The sequence below is a fragment of the Crocodylus siamensis genome, chromosome 3 (genome assembly GCF_052110815.1).
Source record: "Crocodylus siamensis isolate JL-2025a chromosome 3, ASM5211081v1, whole genome shotgun sequence".
Taxonomy (NCBI): Eukaryota; Metazoa; Chordata; order Crocodylia; family Crocodylidae; genus Crocodylus; species Crocodylus siamensis.
This window is the reverse complement of record NC_143397.1, coordinates 229566459-229582674: the sequence shown is the minus strand read 5'-3', so window position 1 is coordinate 229582674 and position 16216 is coordinate 229566459. Positions and strand designations below refer to the sequence as shown.

Below are 16216 nucleotides of genomic sequence, written 5' to 3'. Positions count from 1 at the left end.
CTGCCCTAGCTCCGGAACCTCAGGTAAGGGGGGGTGGGGGGGAAGGAGCTGGTGTGGAGCGCGGGGAAAAGCGGCCCCTACCTCACTCCCATGGCCCACACTTCCTGCTGCAGCTGCTCGCAGCCCACACAGGCCTGTCCTGAGCAGGCACAGGCAGCCCCAGGCAGGCTGTGAGCAGCTGCAGCGCAGGGCACTGGCCATGGGGCAGTGGGGGGGGTGGCACTTTTTCCCTGCGCTCAGCACCAGCTTGTAACCTGGCCCTGTGCAGTTCCAGGCTCATCCATTGTGGCTGCACTGCAGTGACAGCAGCTGCAGCCCCTCCACTTGCTGTGCCAATCAGCATTTGCTGCTGCTTCCCTCCCAGACCTCACCATGGTAGGCTGTGGTCAGACTGCCACTGCTGACTCTGTGCTGCCCAGCGCATAAGCTCCAGGTGAGCAGCAGCAGCGAACACTGCCTGGCACGGCAAGCGGGAGGGCCACAGATGCTGCCATTGCAAGCAAGCCTGGAGCTGGTGCGGGGCCCCGGCTGGCAGCAGGGGCAGGTTACAAGCTGGTACTTAGTATGGGGAAGAATGGCCCCTCCCCACCCTTTGACTGGTGCCCCACACTGCAGCTGCTCGTGGCCCATGTGGGGCTGCCTGTGCCTGTGAGCCTGCTCAGGACAGCCCTGCCTGGGCTGCGAGTAACTACAGCAGGGAGCACAGGCCACGGGATGGGGGAGGGGCCACTTTTCCCCATGCTCAGCACCAGCTCCTTCCCTGCCGGCAAGCAGGGGGTCAGGGCTATGCGCTGCCCCCCTCCTGTACTGCGAGGCACTGGAAGTAAGCAGGTTCGGGAGCACAGGGCCCCCACAGTGTCCCAGGCCAGCGTCAGCAGGGCAGCAGGAGTACAGGGTCCCTGTTGGCTCAGGCTCTGTGAAGTCGGGCCAGCTCCCTGCTCTCCCTGCTGGTGAAGCCCAGCCCGGCTCCACAGACCCCTGCCAGCTTGTGCCCTGCTGTGGGCCCCACCAGTGCTACCCCTGGGACGTTGGTTCCAAGATGGTAACCAGATGGCGGGGCACCTGTCAAGGGTTGGGGCAACCCATGCAGCCCTCAACAGCATGTCAAAACTGGATAGGCAGGCCTCTCTCTGCCTGAAATAATTGCCTGCCCCTGAGTTAACCCATTATAACTCATGGGTTATAAAAGCTCATCCAAGTAATGGGATACAATTACTCAGTTTAAACAGTACTTAATGTAGTGCTCTGTGCTGGTTTATAATCCAGTTCTCAGCTGTTTATAATCTTGCAAATTATCCAGCCTTTTGTCCTTCACTGTACTGCATTACTATTGTAGAGTCAAGCACTCGGTTTTAAGACAATGCCAAAATTCAGGCTACTTATACAAACTTTATTCAAATTCTTGGGTGGAGGCCATACAAAACAGTCTTTAATTATCTGAGATATCATGCTGTTTTTTTCTGCACAACCCTTGTTCCACTCCAGTACTAGAAGTGACAAGCATGAGTGTATTCAGAGAAGATAGGATTTGTAGATTTTTAACTGGTAACCTCTAGCAAGTTTTTACTGAGCAAGTGTGAACTTTTTTTGTCAACAGCTTAGAGCTTGATCCAATCTGTAGATTTTTCTTGGAGGAGGCAAAAAGCACAGCCCTGAAATAAAGGCTCCCCACCCCCCCCATGAAATTTAAAGCACTTGTTCCATATCATTGGGTTGCCAGCACCAGTTAAAAACAGGTCAGCAGAACCTGACATAAGTGAAACCACACATTTCTCCTATCCTTATTCTCTGAAATAGGTAAACCATTTTCATGATTTTTTCCGAAAGAAGCACAAGCCAATACAAGAATATGTAGCATGGAAAATAGTTAGGTTTTTGGTTTTTTTTTAAGCAATTGAAAAGAGGATCTTATGATTAAAAAGTGAAATAAACAATCTTGTCATCACCATCTATAACAGGCTTGTCCAAGATACAGCCCATGGGCCACTATGCAGCCCACCAAGCCATTTTCTGAGGCCTGAGGTCCCTCGCTCAGGACAGGTGGGTGGGGGAGGGGAGGGGAGCTACTGACCCCCACAGGGCTGGGCTTGCATGACCTCCCATGTCACGTGAGCTGGGTGCCCCCGCCACCCCGAGGGCTGTGCAGCGTAGGGTTGCCCCAGCTGTGCCTGACAGGATGAGCTGGAGCCAGTGCTCGCTTGTACTTGTCTCCAGTTCGGCCCCTTGCCCCTGGCATCCCGTCCGCCTCCTGGGACCCGCTGGGCTCGGCGGCCACGGGGCGGGAATGGGGCATGGCAGGCAGGGTCCTGGCATAACCTCTGCGGGGCAAGGTGGCAGGAGCTGGTGTCTGCTGGGCCCCATGCTCCGGGCTTGCAGCACTAAGGCCACTGGGGCTGCATACACGGGCAGCCAGGCACCATGGTGAGCCGGGCCATGCGGGTAGGCAGGCGAGGGCCTTCGGTGCAGCGGCTGCCTTGCTCAATCTCCCCTTGGACGGCGCTGGCTCATGGGGCTGTGCTGCTTGGGGACGGCCTGGAGAGGGAGGGAGATTGTCACTCGCTGCGGCTGGACTGGGCACTGCTCGTGCCACAGCGGCTGCCTGCGCCCTCCCAGGGGCTGTTTGCCTTCACTGCAGGGAAGCACAGAGGAGCAGAATGGCCTGTATTCCCTGAAGGCCTTCCCCAGCCAGGAGCCTCCCTGGGCAGACCAGGTCTGAGACCCTGCCAGGCAGGGAACCGGCTTCGCTCCCGCAGTTCCGCCACCCCCGTCTTGTGCATTGGCTGGGCCCCAGCCGCATCTGCCCGAGCACTGCCAAGACTGTGTTGCTGATGTGGGCAAGGCCTAGGGAAGCAGTGGCAAAAAAAGGCCCCTTGTTCTGCGTGAGAGCACCAGCTACATTGGTTTGGTCACATATTTTAACACAGCTGTCAAATATCTTCTGGGGCTGCCTTCAAATGGTGGTTGTAGTAGGCAGAAGTGGGGACCCAGCTGTTGGGATGGGTGGTCCAGGACATGGTTTTCTGTAGTTTGTCACTAGCTGAGCACAGGTAGGGGTTTATGCCGGCTTTGCCTTATTTCAGGCTTGTCTAACATACGGCTCGCGGGGTCATAAAATATGAATATGGCTCGCCAGCTCACTGGGTGATTTAAAAAAAAAAAAAAGTTCATGATCCAGCCCCACATTCAAAAAGGTTGGACACCTCTGATCTATAATAATAGTTTATACACTATAACCTCATTGATCCAGATCTCAAATCCAGAATTCTCAAAAATTCAGCGCTTAAGCTTCCCTCTTCACTCCCCCGGATGTGTAGGGGGAAGCTTGCACGTGGCGGCTGCTGCCACCATCCACCACCCTGCTCCGCGTGCGGTCACTGCTCCAGGGCCAACTGCCACTCCGCTCCCTGCCCCCAACCCGCTCTGCGACCGGCTGCCACTTCAGTTTCAAAAAAAGGGAATGTTCAAATTTCCAGTACGTGCTTGGTCACAAGCATGCTGGATTTATGAGGTTATATTGTAATATATAGCAATGCTCTGGCTATGTGTAGGTTGGGAATAATATTATTTCTGGTGCAACTCCTTGACCTTATGACTTAAACCGAGGATAAATTTGATCAATTTAAAATCTTGATGCTTGAACTTTAGATTTCTTGTTTCCAATAAATTAGAAAGGTTCTTACATATATCTCCGAGGGAAATGATGCATGGCTTAATATTGATTGTATGTGTAGATGAGATTTAAAAAGAAAACTTGGGAAAGGATGAACATGACTCATTTATATGAACTTTTCTGTATTTTGTAGTATCTGGAGAATCTTTAGGTTAAATCAACAGGTTTATTTTAACATCTGCGTATTAGATACTGTCCCTTTGATTTAATTAGAAAGTAGAATCTGATATAAAACTCGGGAAATGTGACTCCCTATACATCCCGGTTTATTAATTTTGGATTATTAATTACATTTTTAAAATGTTAAAGGAAAATACTGGTTTTGTATTCATTAGTCATTTAGGGACGGTCATTTTTACAGTTGTAATGTTTTTAGACTGCATCTTATTGTGGTGTGTTTAGTGCATTTTTTTGTCTAGTGTCAACTAAAACTTTAAACTTCCAGTCCTTTGAAAATCTAAATCTAACTTTAATGTGTTTTTTATCTCAAAATATTTTAAGCATGTGAAATAACTGTGAACATATAAGTAATCCCACACCTAGTCACTACATCACATAAGCACATGTGCTTAAGTATTTGGTTGTACTGAGGCACCTGTAACTTTAAATGTACTCTAAGCATCCTCTTTAGCGCCCTCAATTTCAACAAATTTTGGTGCTGATAATCTAGTGTAAAAAATCTGTCGAGACAAACAATGAAAGCTCGGTTCCTTGAGCTGTTTAACTGGGCAGATTGTAGAAGAATATGCAGTGAGAACTATGCTATACCTGTACATTCATAAGCATAAGTACATCCACCCCAGTAAGTCTTTTTCTGTCTCAGTTTTTTTAAAATGTTTCACAAATATTACCGTACACAGAGGAGACTGGCAAAGAGGAATAGATTTCACCGCAGTTAAATTTTAGATATTCTTGGAATGAGAACAGAATTAAAAATTATTCAATCAGTGAATTATTTATTATGAAAATTGACACAAGTCAATTTACAATAAATTGCTTTCAAATTTTTATTTTCAGATCAACAGTGTACCAGTGAATTTAGAATTCATATAAATAATCTTTTATTATTTTACTCTAGGATACAAATAGGAATCTCTCTAATTTTTAACTCTAGAATATTTTCCATTTTATGGTTTGAATCATGTTGTACGTTTTTTGGAATTTCTATTCCCTATCTAGAAATACACATGGGTTGAATGTCTTAAAATATCCAAGTCAGTCTTTCATTTGCTCTATTAAACAAGCTAAAGGAAGTTTGAAGTATCACTGACTATAAATGACACTTGCTGTCTTGGTCCAGTGATGGATCTGCAGCCCAACTGCATACTTCTGACCTACTCGTGACTACATTTCTCTCTCTTTCTCTATCTCTCCCTCTCTCTCGTCACAGTTCTGTATGTCTCTTTTGGTTTCTTTCGTACGTGAATTCAAATATACTCACTCCTGGAAAGACTAAAAATGAGTGCTGTAGCAGATATTTGACAACTAGAAAACTATTGTAGAATTGAATAATATCATTTACTCTAACTCACTGTATCACATCTTGGCTACTAATACCTTGGTATCCTAAGCAAATCGGGTACTAAATATAAAAAGAAAGGTATTGCTGGCTTATAATTCTTTCTTTACCAATTTAACTGAAAATAAAGAGTTTTAATTAATGCATCCTTACTTAAATCATTCAGAAATACTAGTGGAGTAGGGCTCCACATGTATGCTTGAAATTGCAGAATACCAGGGCCTATTAACTGGTTCTTTGGCCTATATTGCCTCCCTTGCTGAGGGCTGCTAACTGAGGAAAAATTTCAGTACTCAATTTAAGCCTTTTTTTTGTTTGTTTGTTTTGCAATTCCAAAATGTATAGGCAAACTGCAGCAAGGAAGAAGTGAAAATACAGGGTGCCTGTAGACATGCTGGGAGGCTGCTCCGACATGATATAATCACAGTGTGATTAATCAACTCGGTTGAAGCATGGTAATTACTATGCTCCAGCAGCCTCCTGGGTCTCGTGTATCAGCATCCCCATACTTCAAAATGGCAGTGGGGGCACTTAAACTAAAGCTCATTGAATGGGCTTTAGTTCAAGTGCCCCCAACACCATTTGGAAGCGTGGGGACACTGATACATGAGACATCATGGCACTTTTAATTAGCACAGCTCTTGGATCCGCTCTAATTTAAGTGCCTCCTTTCCCCCCTCCCCTCCCCCCCCCCTACCCCCGGAGCATATGTAAAAGTACCCATACAGTTAAAACTCATTTGATCAATGTTTTGTGTGGACAAAAGCATGGAATTTCATGCTTTGGCTGAGATAGCTCTAAGCCACTGACAAGAGAAGTCAGAATGACAGTTAACTATTACTGCTTCTTCCCCTCTCTTCTGCTCTCCTCAAACTACATTTCACCCACACTGGAAATTAAAAATTTATTATTTTAAATTCTTTGACTCCTCTTCACTTTAAGTCGGTTACTTTTACTGTTAGAACCTGTAATCACTGACTCATTCCATTTGATCATGCCCTGTTATAATTTTGAAGGTGTCTTTTATAAATAATGTAGTCTCTTCTCCACCAAGACGGTCAGTTTTCCTCACAAGAATCTTTTCGTCTTAAATAACACTAAAAAAAATGAATTAAACTGAACAGGAGAATTTATTTTAACTTTCATCCTGGCATTTAAAAAAAAACTGCAGGTACATGGAATTTTGACTAATATTATTGACCTAAAGTCTTATTCTGTCCAACATTTGAATCCTAGACATTTAAATACTAACCACAATAATCAAGTATGTTTAGCATATGATTGTTACTTACATTCCCAAATGAGTGCTTTATACATGCCTAGAAAAAGAAATTTTCCTGACTTGTTTAGTCTTCCTAGTTTATTACACAATAGAAAATACTTTGCTATTTATTTCTTTGAGTTTACTCCCTCAGTGCAGCTATCGCTCCATAATCTGCTCTTAATGTTTTACGCTTTTTTATGGCCTGAGAAATGCCAGCTAAAGGTCAGATATGTATTCTTTTCCATTGGATCACAGGGTAAGAGAGCCATACGTTGTGTCAATTTTAAGTGATAACTAGAAGTGCAGGGGACGTTTGCGTTTGGATGATAAATAGGAGCTTCTACACAGTGAATAACCCATTTCTTCTTGGCATTTCTGCCAGGATTTGAAAATACCTGCCTTGCTTACCTGATATTTTAATATGCAGTCAATCTAATGACTGTAGGGAAACATGAAAACTGGTAAAAGGCATAAACAGCCCCAAAGTGGCAACGATTGAGTATTCATTACCTCTACAAACCAGCAAGACTAACATAAAATGAGTGATGTTATAAATTTCATTTTGTCTGTTTCCTGGTCAGACAAGAATTCTTGTATGTATAAAATCTCTCCCCTGATTTAGTGAACAATTAATATAACTAAATCCTAGAATCTATTGGAGTATGCTAACCCAAGTAACAAAATCATTAAAGGGGATGAATTTGTCCTTAGGTATTTGAAAGTTACTAAGTCATCCCTGCTATAAAGCTTCTGATTGGCCTAGTTTCACTGAAACTGGACAAATCTACATGCTATGGAGGGCCCATAGACCACTCCCCCTTCCCCCCCAGTGCTGCCACCTGCCACCTGCCCTGAGCACAGCCCCAGCCTAGGCCCTCCAATGCCAGGGAGAGCCCAGCACCCAAACCTGAGTGCGCAGAGACAGCATGCCCTCAGTCTGCCCTCACCCTGCCCCTTCACCTCCCCCACCCGTTCCCAACAGACTTACTGGCCAGACACTGCTCTCCAAGCTGCTGGGCTGCATATCGGCAATTGGATCGGTATTGGCCAATATGGCTCATTAATAATCAGCCATCCATATTGACGAAAAAATCTTTATCAGTTCACTCCTAGTATGAATTTTGTTTATTGTGAAAATAATGTTTAGTATAGTAAATACTGTGCATCAAAAACTCCGGATTTTTACTGCATTTCAATATTTTCTTGTTTCAGAATCCAAACCCTGACAAAGAAAATCCCCCTTGCAATGCACAGGAACTGGAGGAATGTGATATTTTTCTTGAAGACAGCACAAGTTTGTGCAGATTTGATGGTAATACTTTGAAAGTTTCTCATGTGGTAAGTGCCACAAAATATTAAGTCTAATTAGCCTTGCTCAAGTGAGGGTGTATGTTATGTTGATCATCTGGTCTGATTCATTTGTTAGGAGTATTCTCTGCTTTTGTTCTGCAAGCTACTAGGTGTGTCTACACATGCCCAGAAAACCTACTGCACAGTAAAATACTTTTAAGAAGAAAAGAGTAGCAGTAGTTGAGAATAAATTTAGTCAAAGTAAGCATAAACTGGACATTCTGGTGAAAACATATGAAGTTCAGAAATTTGACAAAGAAAGAGAGAGAATGCTTGCTTTGTTTCTAAATGGTACAGTCAGTACTCAAGAAAATTACCTCTTGTCATGCTGAGGTAAACAGTTTAAAATCTATAGCTGTCCCATCAAAACAGGACTTCTTAAAGTGTTTATCACAGTGCATAATATATATAACTGCAGTAGCTTGCTCAAATACACATTCTTCTTGTGTAAACTGCATCGACCAGGTATATATATTAAATCAGTGTCATGCACTAAATTCTCAAGGAACTCTTCTAACCAAATTTGAAACAGATGAGATATTTGAATGATCCAAGAAACCATTAACAATGTAGCTGTCCATGTAATCAATATAATAATATATTTAAGAAAATTAGATGTATTTTTGTGAAGAGGGAACTTATTAGTAAAGATGTCAATTTAAAATAAAAGTAAAACATTTTAGCAGTGATTATTTGGGAATGGGGATAATCAGGGTGAATTTGATTTGAATTGAACTGATTTAAATCACTGGTCAAGAAACCTTGGTTTAACCATTATTTTCTAAAGAAAGTGCTTTCCTGTTGTTTGTTATAACCTTAATACATATTATTCACAACTCAAAGATGGATGTAGATTTCATTTTTAGAAGGTACACATCATATACTTATAGCAGTGACTTATTTTGATATTTTTTGTAGCTGCATGAAAAAATGGAATTATGATTTAGTTATTTTTTTTACCGAAGCTAACTGAAGCAGATACTTGTGAAGTCTTTGGGTGGTAAACTATCTCCAATTCACTGGATTAATCATGGATATTTGGGGGATATTTTTTGCCATGCTGTATTAGGAGGACAACAGCTATCACCAAAACCAACAGACGTTTAAAATGTTTTATTCAATTAAAAGAACAACCTTATATAGTTTGGATACTTTCCTTCAACAACAAATATTTGCAGTTATTTTTAACAAAACAAACATATCTGTTTTTGAATATTTTACTATTTTAGTTATAAATGTGAAACATGTATTTAACAAAAATTAAATAGATTATTTCAGCCACGTCGACATGCAAAATTTCAAATAATGGGTTATGTAGAAAACTCAGACTTTACCTTGCTTTTCTTCTTTGTTCATAGATTGGAAAAGAAAGACTAGCTTTCTTGTTTTTTTTCAGTTGCCAAGCAGTTTCTCAAATTCAAAGGAAGAAAAATTTCTTTCTACACCTGCAAAAGAAGCTACTGCTGTTAAAAGGTGCTCAATAGTCTCTGATGGATTCCGGTGGTTAAGTGACTTCCACCAGCTGACTGGTGTGATTTTCTTTAAAACCTCATCAGCAAACATGTATTTCTTGAATGGTTCACCCTTTGCCTTGAAATTTTATTATAGTTGGTATGATGGAGGAATGATTTCTGCATGCCTGTGCCATAGCCAGCTCCACTTCTTCAGTAGTAAAGGACTGATGTTGGTACCAGGTATTGAGAATATTGGCAAGCCAAGTCCCCCCCACTGTACCCTGCCAAGCCTTTCCCTTTCCCTTCCTGGAAGGTGGTAAATACCACAGCAAGATAATATCACACTTGGCTAGGCTGCCAAAATTATGAGGAGCAAGTTTCAAGGCAGATCACAACTGTAGGATTATAAGTCAAGTGACATATCTTCCAAGAAAACAGGGAGGTTTAACAATGGCGATGCAACTAATTGATACACGTACCAAAGTTGTGAAATACGGTATACCTGCATGGATGTGTGTATGTTTGGGCATGTAACCCTTGTGTGCTTCCCTCCACCAGTCAGTCTGATGAGCCTGCATACTGTGATTAAATGTTCTCTAGTTATACTTACTGTACTGTTTCTTTAAGCTTAATAGTACTTTTACTATTCACTACATCAACAGTGCATGGCAGACTAGGGATGAAGCCAAACCATGGAGGAGTGTGGCATGATTGGCTCAGCCTCTTCCAACAGCTTGGTTCTCTAGAAGCCCTCTAAATTTGTTCAGGCAACCTGCTTTCAGGAAGTGGCATGGTGGGAAAGCTAATCCCTCCTGATACAGCATGCCAGGGCTGTCCAGTTTCTGTGAGACCAGGAGCTGCATGCCCCAGGGACTGCTCCAATAGGGAACACTTCTTCCCTTCAGCACCCAGCTGGTTCTCCCGGAGCACTACAGTGCACTGGCACTGCGACTGTGGTACCTCACCCTCCCTGCCTCCCTGGCTTGGATCAGGCAGTGGAGGGAGGGGGAGCCCCAAGTCCCCAGCTGCTGCTGCAGTCGATAAAGGCAGTGGTAGGAGTCTGGGAAGCCAAATGTTAACCTTCTCCTCAAATGCCTGCACCAAAAAATGTACAGCTTATCTAAGTTTCATTTGCAGTCTAGTAACTACAGAAAAATCAAGGTGAACTCAGTCCTGTTTATAGTTCGGAAAGATTCCAGAACATTCTTTTATACTGTATAGTAATTCTTGATAGCGTACAGTAATTCTTGATAGTGTAAAGTAACAGTTTGGTGTCTAACTCTGCCTGCCCTTCTCAGAAGAGGCTTATTGGTGGTTAAATCTAACAAACTTTTATTAGAATTTATGGAATAAGCAGTAATACAAATTATTTTAATCTATAGATTGTAAGATGATGTCTGACATGGAACTGGGTGTTGAATAGGAAAACTAAGCATTACACACATCTTTTCATTCTCAGTCACTCCTTTCTCTAACTTCCTAGATAATTTTTATCCATTATAGCTGTTGTATCACAATTTCAAGATACAAATGTTTTCCAAGCAAGAGCTGGTGTTCTGAGAATTATGTCTAGGCCTGGAAGACTTAATCATTGATTAAGCAGGCCAATCTTTATAAAAGAAAATGACTGCAATTAAAGTATATTGTGGTCTTTTGTGTAGACTCTCCTTACAGGACCCCAGTCATTGTTGTTCAGGCACTATTGAGATTGTTCTTCCTTTCTCTTTGAGAGAAATTTGTGCAACCGTGGATACAGGAAGCTAATAGCTGTTATTGACATGTTATTTTGTTCTGCCCGCATCCATTTTATCAGACAACCAAAAGGAAACCTGATCTTTTATCTCCTACAGGTAGGCACTGCATGTAAATCAAAAAGGACAACATGATTTTCTCATTAATAGTTCATGGCCAGAACTCTCATAGTTATTTTCATAACAGATGTGGCTTTATTTAACCAGTTGTAGGATGTGATTTTTCCCATTTAAGATTTTTTACCTTTTTTTTTTTTCCTGCTTCTTAGTTTTGGGGAGAGCTGTGGCCATAGCAGGGTCATGAGTTTGACTAAAGTGTTGATTTTCACATCTGAGATTTGTCTAAGCATGGTTGACATCAGCGACACAATTTTCAGTTGGATGCTGGGATACTTCTCTTTATCAGATGGCATTACTCGTATTCTAGTACTGATCAAAGCTGTGAATTAAAACTCACCTTACTTTAAGATTAACGATAACTGAACTTAAGATCTTTCTGGAAACATCTTTAAATTTTAAGAGCCGGCCTTCAGAAAAAATGTTACAACCTGGATATAAAAGCTAAATTCTCTCAAAACTGTTAATTAAATTTTCATTGATTAGTGGTGGGTGAAGCCAATATATAATTTGATGTGTAGCATATTTTCTATACAAAATATTCAACTCACTTCATGAACTGAATCTTTTTGCCTGATACTTGGAATATTAGGTTGTCTGTCCATCTATCAGTGGTTTCCCAAATAAAGTTTGAGGAGTTCCTGAACTTTGAAATCCTTTCTTGATCTAAAGGAGTAGTGAAATATAGAGGAGACTTAGGACTATCAGACAAAATACAATGCATCTCTTTTTTGTACTGTATTCTAAAGGTTTGCTTGCTCTCCCAGCCTTATATATCTTTCATAGATTTCATAGACATTAGGGCTGGAAGGGACCTCGGGAGATCGAGTCCAGCCCCATGCCCAAAGGGCAGGAAGTCAGCTGGGGTCATAGGATCCCAGCAAGATAAGCATCCAATTTACTCTTGAAGGTGTTCAATGTAGGTGCTTGAACCACCTCCGCTGGCAGACTGTTCCAGACCTTGGGGGCTTGGACAGTAAAGAAATTCTTCCTTATGTCCAGTCTGAAACAGTCTTGCAGGAGTTTGTGACCGTTCGACCTCATCATCCCTTGGGGCGCTCTGGTGAACAAACGTTCCCCAAGATCCTGGTGGTCACCCCTGATAAACTTATAGGTGGCCATCAGATCACCCCTGAGCCTGCGCTTTTCCAAGCTAAAGAGTCCCATGTTTCTCAGCTTGTCATCGTAAGATCTGTTTTCCTGACCTCTGATCATGCGCGTGGCTCTCCTCTGGACTCTCTCAAGATTCTCCCCATCCTTTTTGAATTGTGGAGCCCAAAACTGGACGCAGTACTCCAGCTGCGGCCTCACCAAGGCCGAGTACAAGGGGAGAATGACGTCCCGGGATTTACTCGAGAAGCATCTATGGGTGCAAGCCAGCATTTTGGTCGCTTTATTAGCTGCAGCATCGCATTGCAGGCTCATGTTCATCTTGTGGTCAATGATGACCCCCAAGTCTCTTTCTTCTGTAGTGCTAACCAACATAGGACTGCCGAGCCTCTAAGGATGCTGCGGGTTTTTCCTCCCAAGGTGGAGAACCTTGCATTTTTCGGTGTTAAACACCATGAGGTTCTCGTCTGCCCATTTGCTGAGCTTGTCCAGGTCAGCCTGGATCACCCGCCTATCTTCTGGCGTGGATGCTTTGCCCCAAAGTTTGGTGTCATCGGTGAACTCCGCCAGTCCACTCCTGACTCCAATGTCCACATCGTTAATGAAGATGTTGAACAGGATGGGTCCCAGGACAGAGCCTTGAGGGACCCCACTGCTCACAGGGCACCACGATGAGTGACTGCCATCAATCACAACCCTCTGGGTCCGACCACGGAGCCAATTTCCCAGCCAGCGGATCGTGGTGGAGCCAAGGCCACAACTGGGCAGTTTGGCCAAGAGGTGATCATGGGATACCAGATCAAAAGCTTTTTTGAAGTCAAGATATATGACATCAATCTCTTCTCCCTCGTCCAGATGATAGGTCACCTGGTCATAGAAGGAAATGAGATTGGTCAAACAAGACTTACCCGCAACAGACCCGTGCTGGCTATCCCTTCAATGTTAGCCTGGGCCAGTCCCTCAAGGATGGGCTCCTTAACAAACTTTTCCGGCGCAAGACAGACCAAAGCAAAAGCATTTGCCAAGAATGTTTTCATTAATCAAGAACGAAAGTCGGAGGTTCGAAGACGATCAGATACCGTCGTAGTTCCGACCATAAACCATGCTGACTAGCTATCTGGCGGCGTTACCTTATGTTACTTTGGATGTGGAAGGCCATTAGCTTCCTTCACAGATCCATTAGGTGGTAACATGGAGTTAGTGGAGTAACTTATAGCTGTAATGAAAGGAGTATCTAGGATATGGCTAGAGAAGAAAATAAGCAGCTTCTGATTTAATGAATATTCAAATGTTGGTGTTTATTAGTTAAATGTAGTGTTAAAAAACCAGGACCCGGAACTAGAAATAAGACCTGCTGAGCTGTTCACCTTTCATTAATGCTGCTTATAGAATCTGTCAGACATTAATATTTACTAAGGACTTCAATTAAATCTATGAAAATTTAAGCTGGAACAGTATGCAACAGACCAGCTTTTTAGAAGTGTCTCTTGATTGATCTGTGTTTGGGGGGGGGGCGTGTAGGACCTTCATAACCTATGCTGTCTGCCCACTGGTTTCCATGTGGAGTTAAAGGTGTTGACTATGACCAATAATTTCCAAAATTATTCGGATCCTGCCTCCAAGACTGATAAGCTTTCCATGCCAAAATTCTCTGGCAGAAATTGTAAGACATGAGTGTGTTTCATCTCCCACACTATAAAATGAGTGAGTTTCTAAGAGCACTATCAATCAGGGTATCTCTCTTTTTGAGATGCTCTACTCACTGGCAGATCCAGGATTTTCAAAAGGATATGCAAAGCACAGGTGGGACACTGATATAAGAATGTCACCACTGGGAGCCAGCATTAACCTTTCTCTGCCTCTGCAACCTCACAGTTTGTTTTATATGGTGAGCAAAGATCAAAAGCTGAAGGGCAGATGCAATGGGAGCAGCAGAGCCAGGGACAGTTTAACCTAGTTCTTCATCGCAACCCTTCCTCTCGCAGTAGCATCCTTCTGCTCTACTTAGCTACCAGGAATTGAAGGAGAGTGCAACCACCTGGGGAGGGGACCAGTCCATAATCTGGGAAGAGAGTGCAGGAAAATGCAAACTCTGCGTTCATGGTTGTTACAGTCAGAAGGGACCTGAGCAGATCATCAAGTCTGACCCCCTGCCATGGGCAGGAATGAATGCTGGGATCATATGACCCTGGCTAGGTGATTATCTAGCCTCCTTTTGAAGATCCCTAAAGTAGGAGCGAGCACCACTTCCCTTGGAAGTTGGTTCCAGATCCTAGCCACCCTGACTGAAGTAGTGCCTCCTGATCTCTTGCCTGAACCTACTTTCAATCAACTTGTGGCCATTATTCCTAGTTACTCTGGGTAGTGCTCAGGGGAACAGGGCCTCTCCCATTCCCTGCTGGTTCCCCCTGGTAAGTTTATAGACAGCCACCAGATCCCCTCTCAGCTTTCTCTTGTGGAGGCTGAACAGGTTCAGGTTCTGTAGCCTCTCCTCATAGGGTCTGCCCTACTGCCCTCAATCAGGTGAGTAGCGGTCCTCCTCTGGCCCCTCTCAGTGCTGGTCACATCCCTCCTCAAGTGCGGTGCCTAGACCTGGCCACAGTGCTCCAACTGCGGCCTGATCAGTCTCACATAGAGGGGGAGGATCACCTCCTTGGACTTGCTCGTGATGCATGTGTGGATGCATGACAAGGTGCAATTAGCTTTTACTGACCGCATCCTGACATTGGCGGCCCATGTTCATCTTGGAATCAGTAATGAATCAGATCCCTTTCTGCCTCTATGCTGACAGGAAGGGAGCCCCCAGCCTGTAGGTATGCTGCTGGTTCTTTCTCCCTAGGTGCAGTACCCTGCACTTGTCAGTATTGAATCCCATCCTGTTCTCATCCGCCCACCCCTGTAATCTGTCCAGATCTGGTTATAGCCTGTCCCTCCCTTCTAGCATCCCCGCCTCTGCCCACATTTTAGTGTCACCCGTGAATTTGAACAAGGTACTTTTTTACCCCCTTGTCCAAGTCGCTGATAAAGATGTTGAACAGTGTGGGTCCCAGGGCCAATCCCTGGTGGACTCCACTGCCCACATTCCTCTAGGTCAAAAATGACCCATCCACCACGACTCTCTGGGTGTGGCCCTCTAGCCAATTTGTGACCAATCTGACTGTGTAGGCATCAGTGCTGCAGTTACCTAGTTTTTTAATGAGAATGGTGTGAGAGACGGTGTCAAAGGCCTTCCAGAAGTCCAGAAAGACTATGTCCACCACAACACCTGCATCCAAGGGTTTTCTGACCTGATCATAAAAGACAACCAGGTTGGTCTGACAGGACCTGTCCCTAGTGAACCCATGTTGGTTGCCCCTAAGCATACTCTCCCCTGCTGGTCCCTCACAGATATGTTCCTGGATAACTTTTTTAAAACGGTTCCCCCAAACTAAGGTAAGACTAACGGGCCTATAGTTACCTGGGTTCTCCTTCCTCCCTTTTTTAAAAATTGGACCACATTGACCTTTTTCCAGTCAACTGGCACCTGGTCAGAGGACCACGAGTGCTCATAAAGCCATGCCAGGGGCTCTGCAATGACCTCTGCCAATTCCCTCAGCACCCTGGGGTAGAGAGCATCTGGACCTGCTGATTTTAAACACGTCCCTCCCTACCAGAAGTTCCCTAACTAGGTCATCCCTGACCCTAGGCCTGGCAGTGCCTCTCCTGAGTCCATCTGGAATCCCAGTGGGGTAGATGTCCTGGTCCTTGCTCAGAAAAATGGAGGCAAAGAATTTGTTAAAGAGGTCAGATTTTTCATCGGTGCAACCACCAGATTGCCAAGCATGTCCTGCAGGGGCCCCAGGTTACCTGGTGCCTTCTTTTCACTCCCTATGTATTTTAAAAAGGACTTCTTGTTATCTTTGATCTTGGTCGCTAGTCCTAGTTCTGTCTCTGCCTTAGCCTTCCTAACAGACCTCCTACAGTCTTGACCAATGGAGGTAT

General features: G+C 43.9%; 1 protein-coding gene across 1 annotated transcript in view; it reads left to right on the top strand.

Annotated features, from left to right (window-relative positions):
• The window catches only part of NUDCD1 (NudC domain containing 1), a 139982-nt gene that overhangs the window by 83882 nt on the left and 39884 nt on the right, over positions 1 to 16216 (top strand). Inside the window, exon 8 of the mRNA XM_090040512.1 lies at positions 7666 to 7791. Within this exon, the coding sequence (XP_089896638.1) occupies positions 7666 to 7791 (126 nt within the window). The remainder of the gene's footprint in view (positions 1 to 7665; positions 7792 to 16216) is intronic.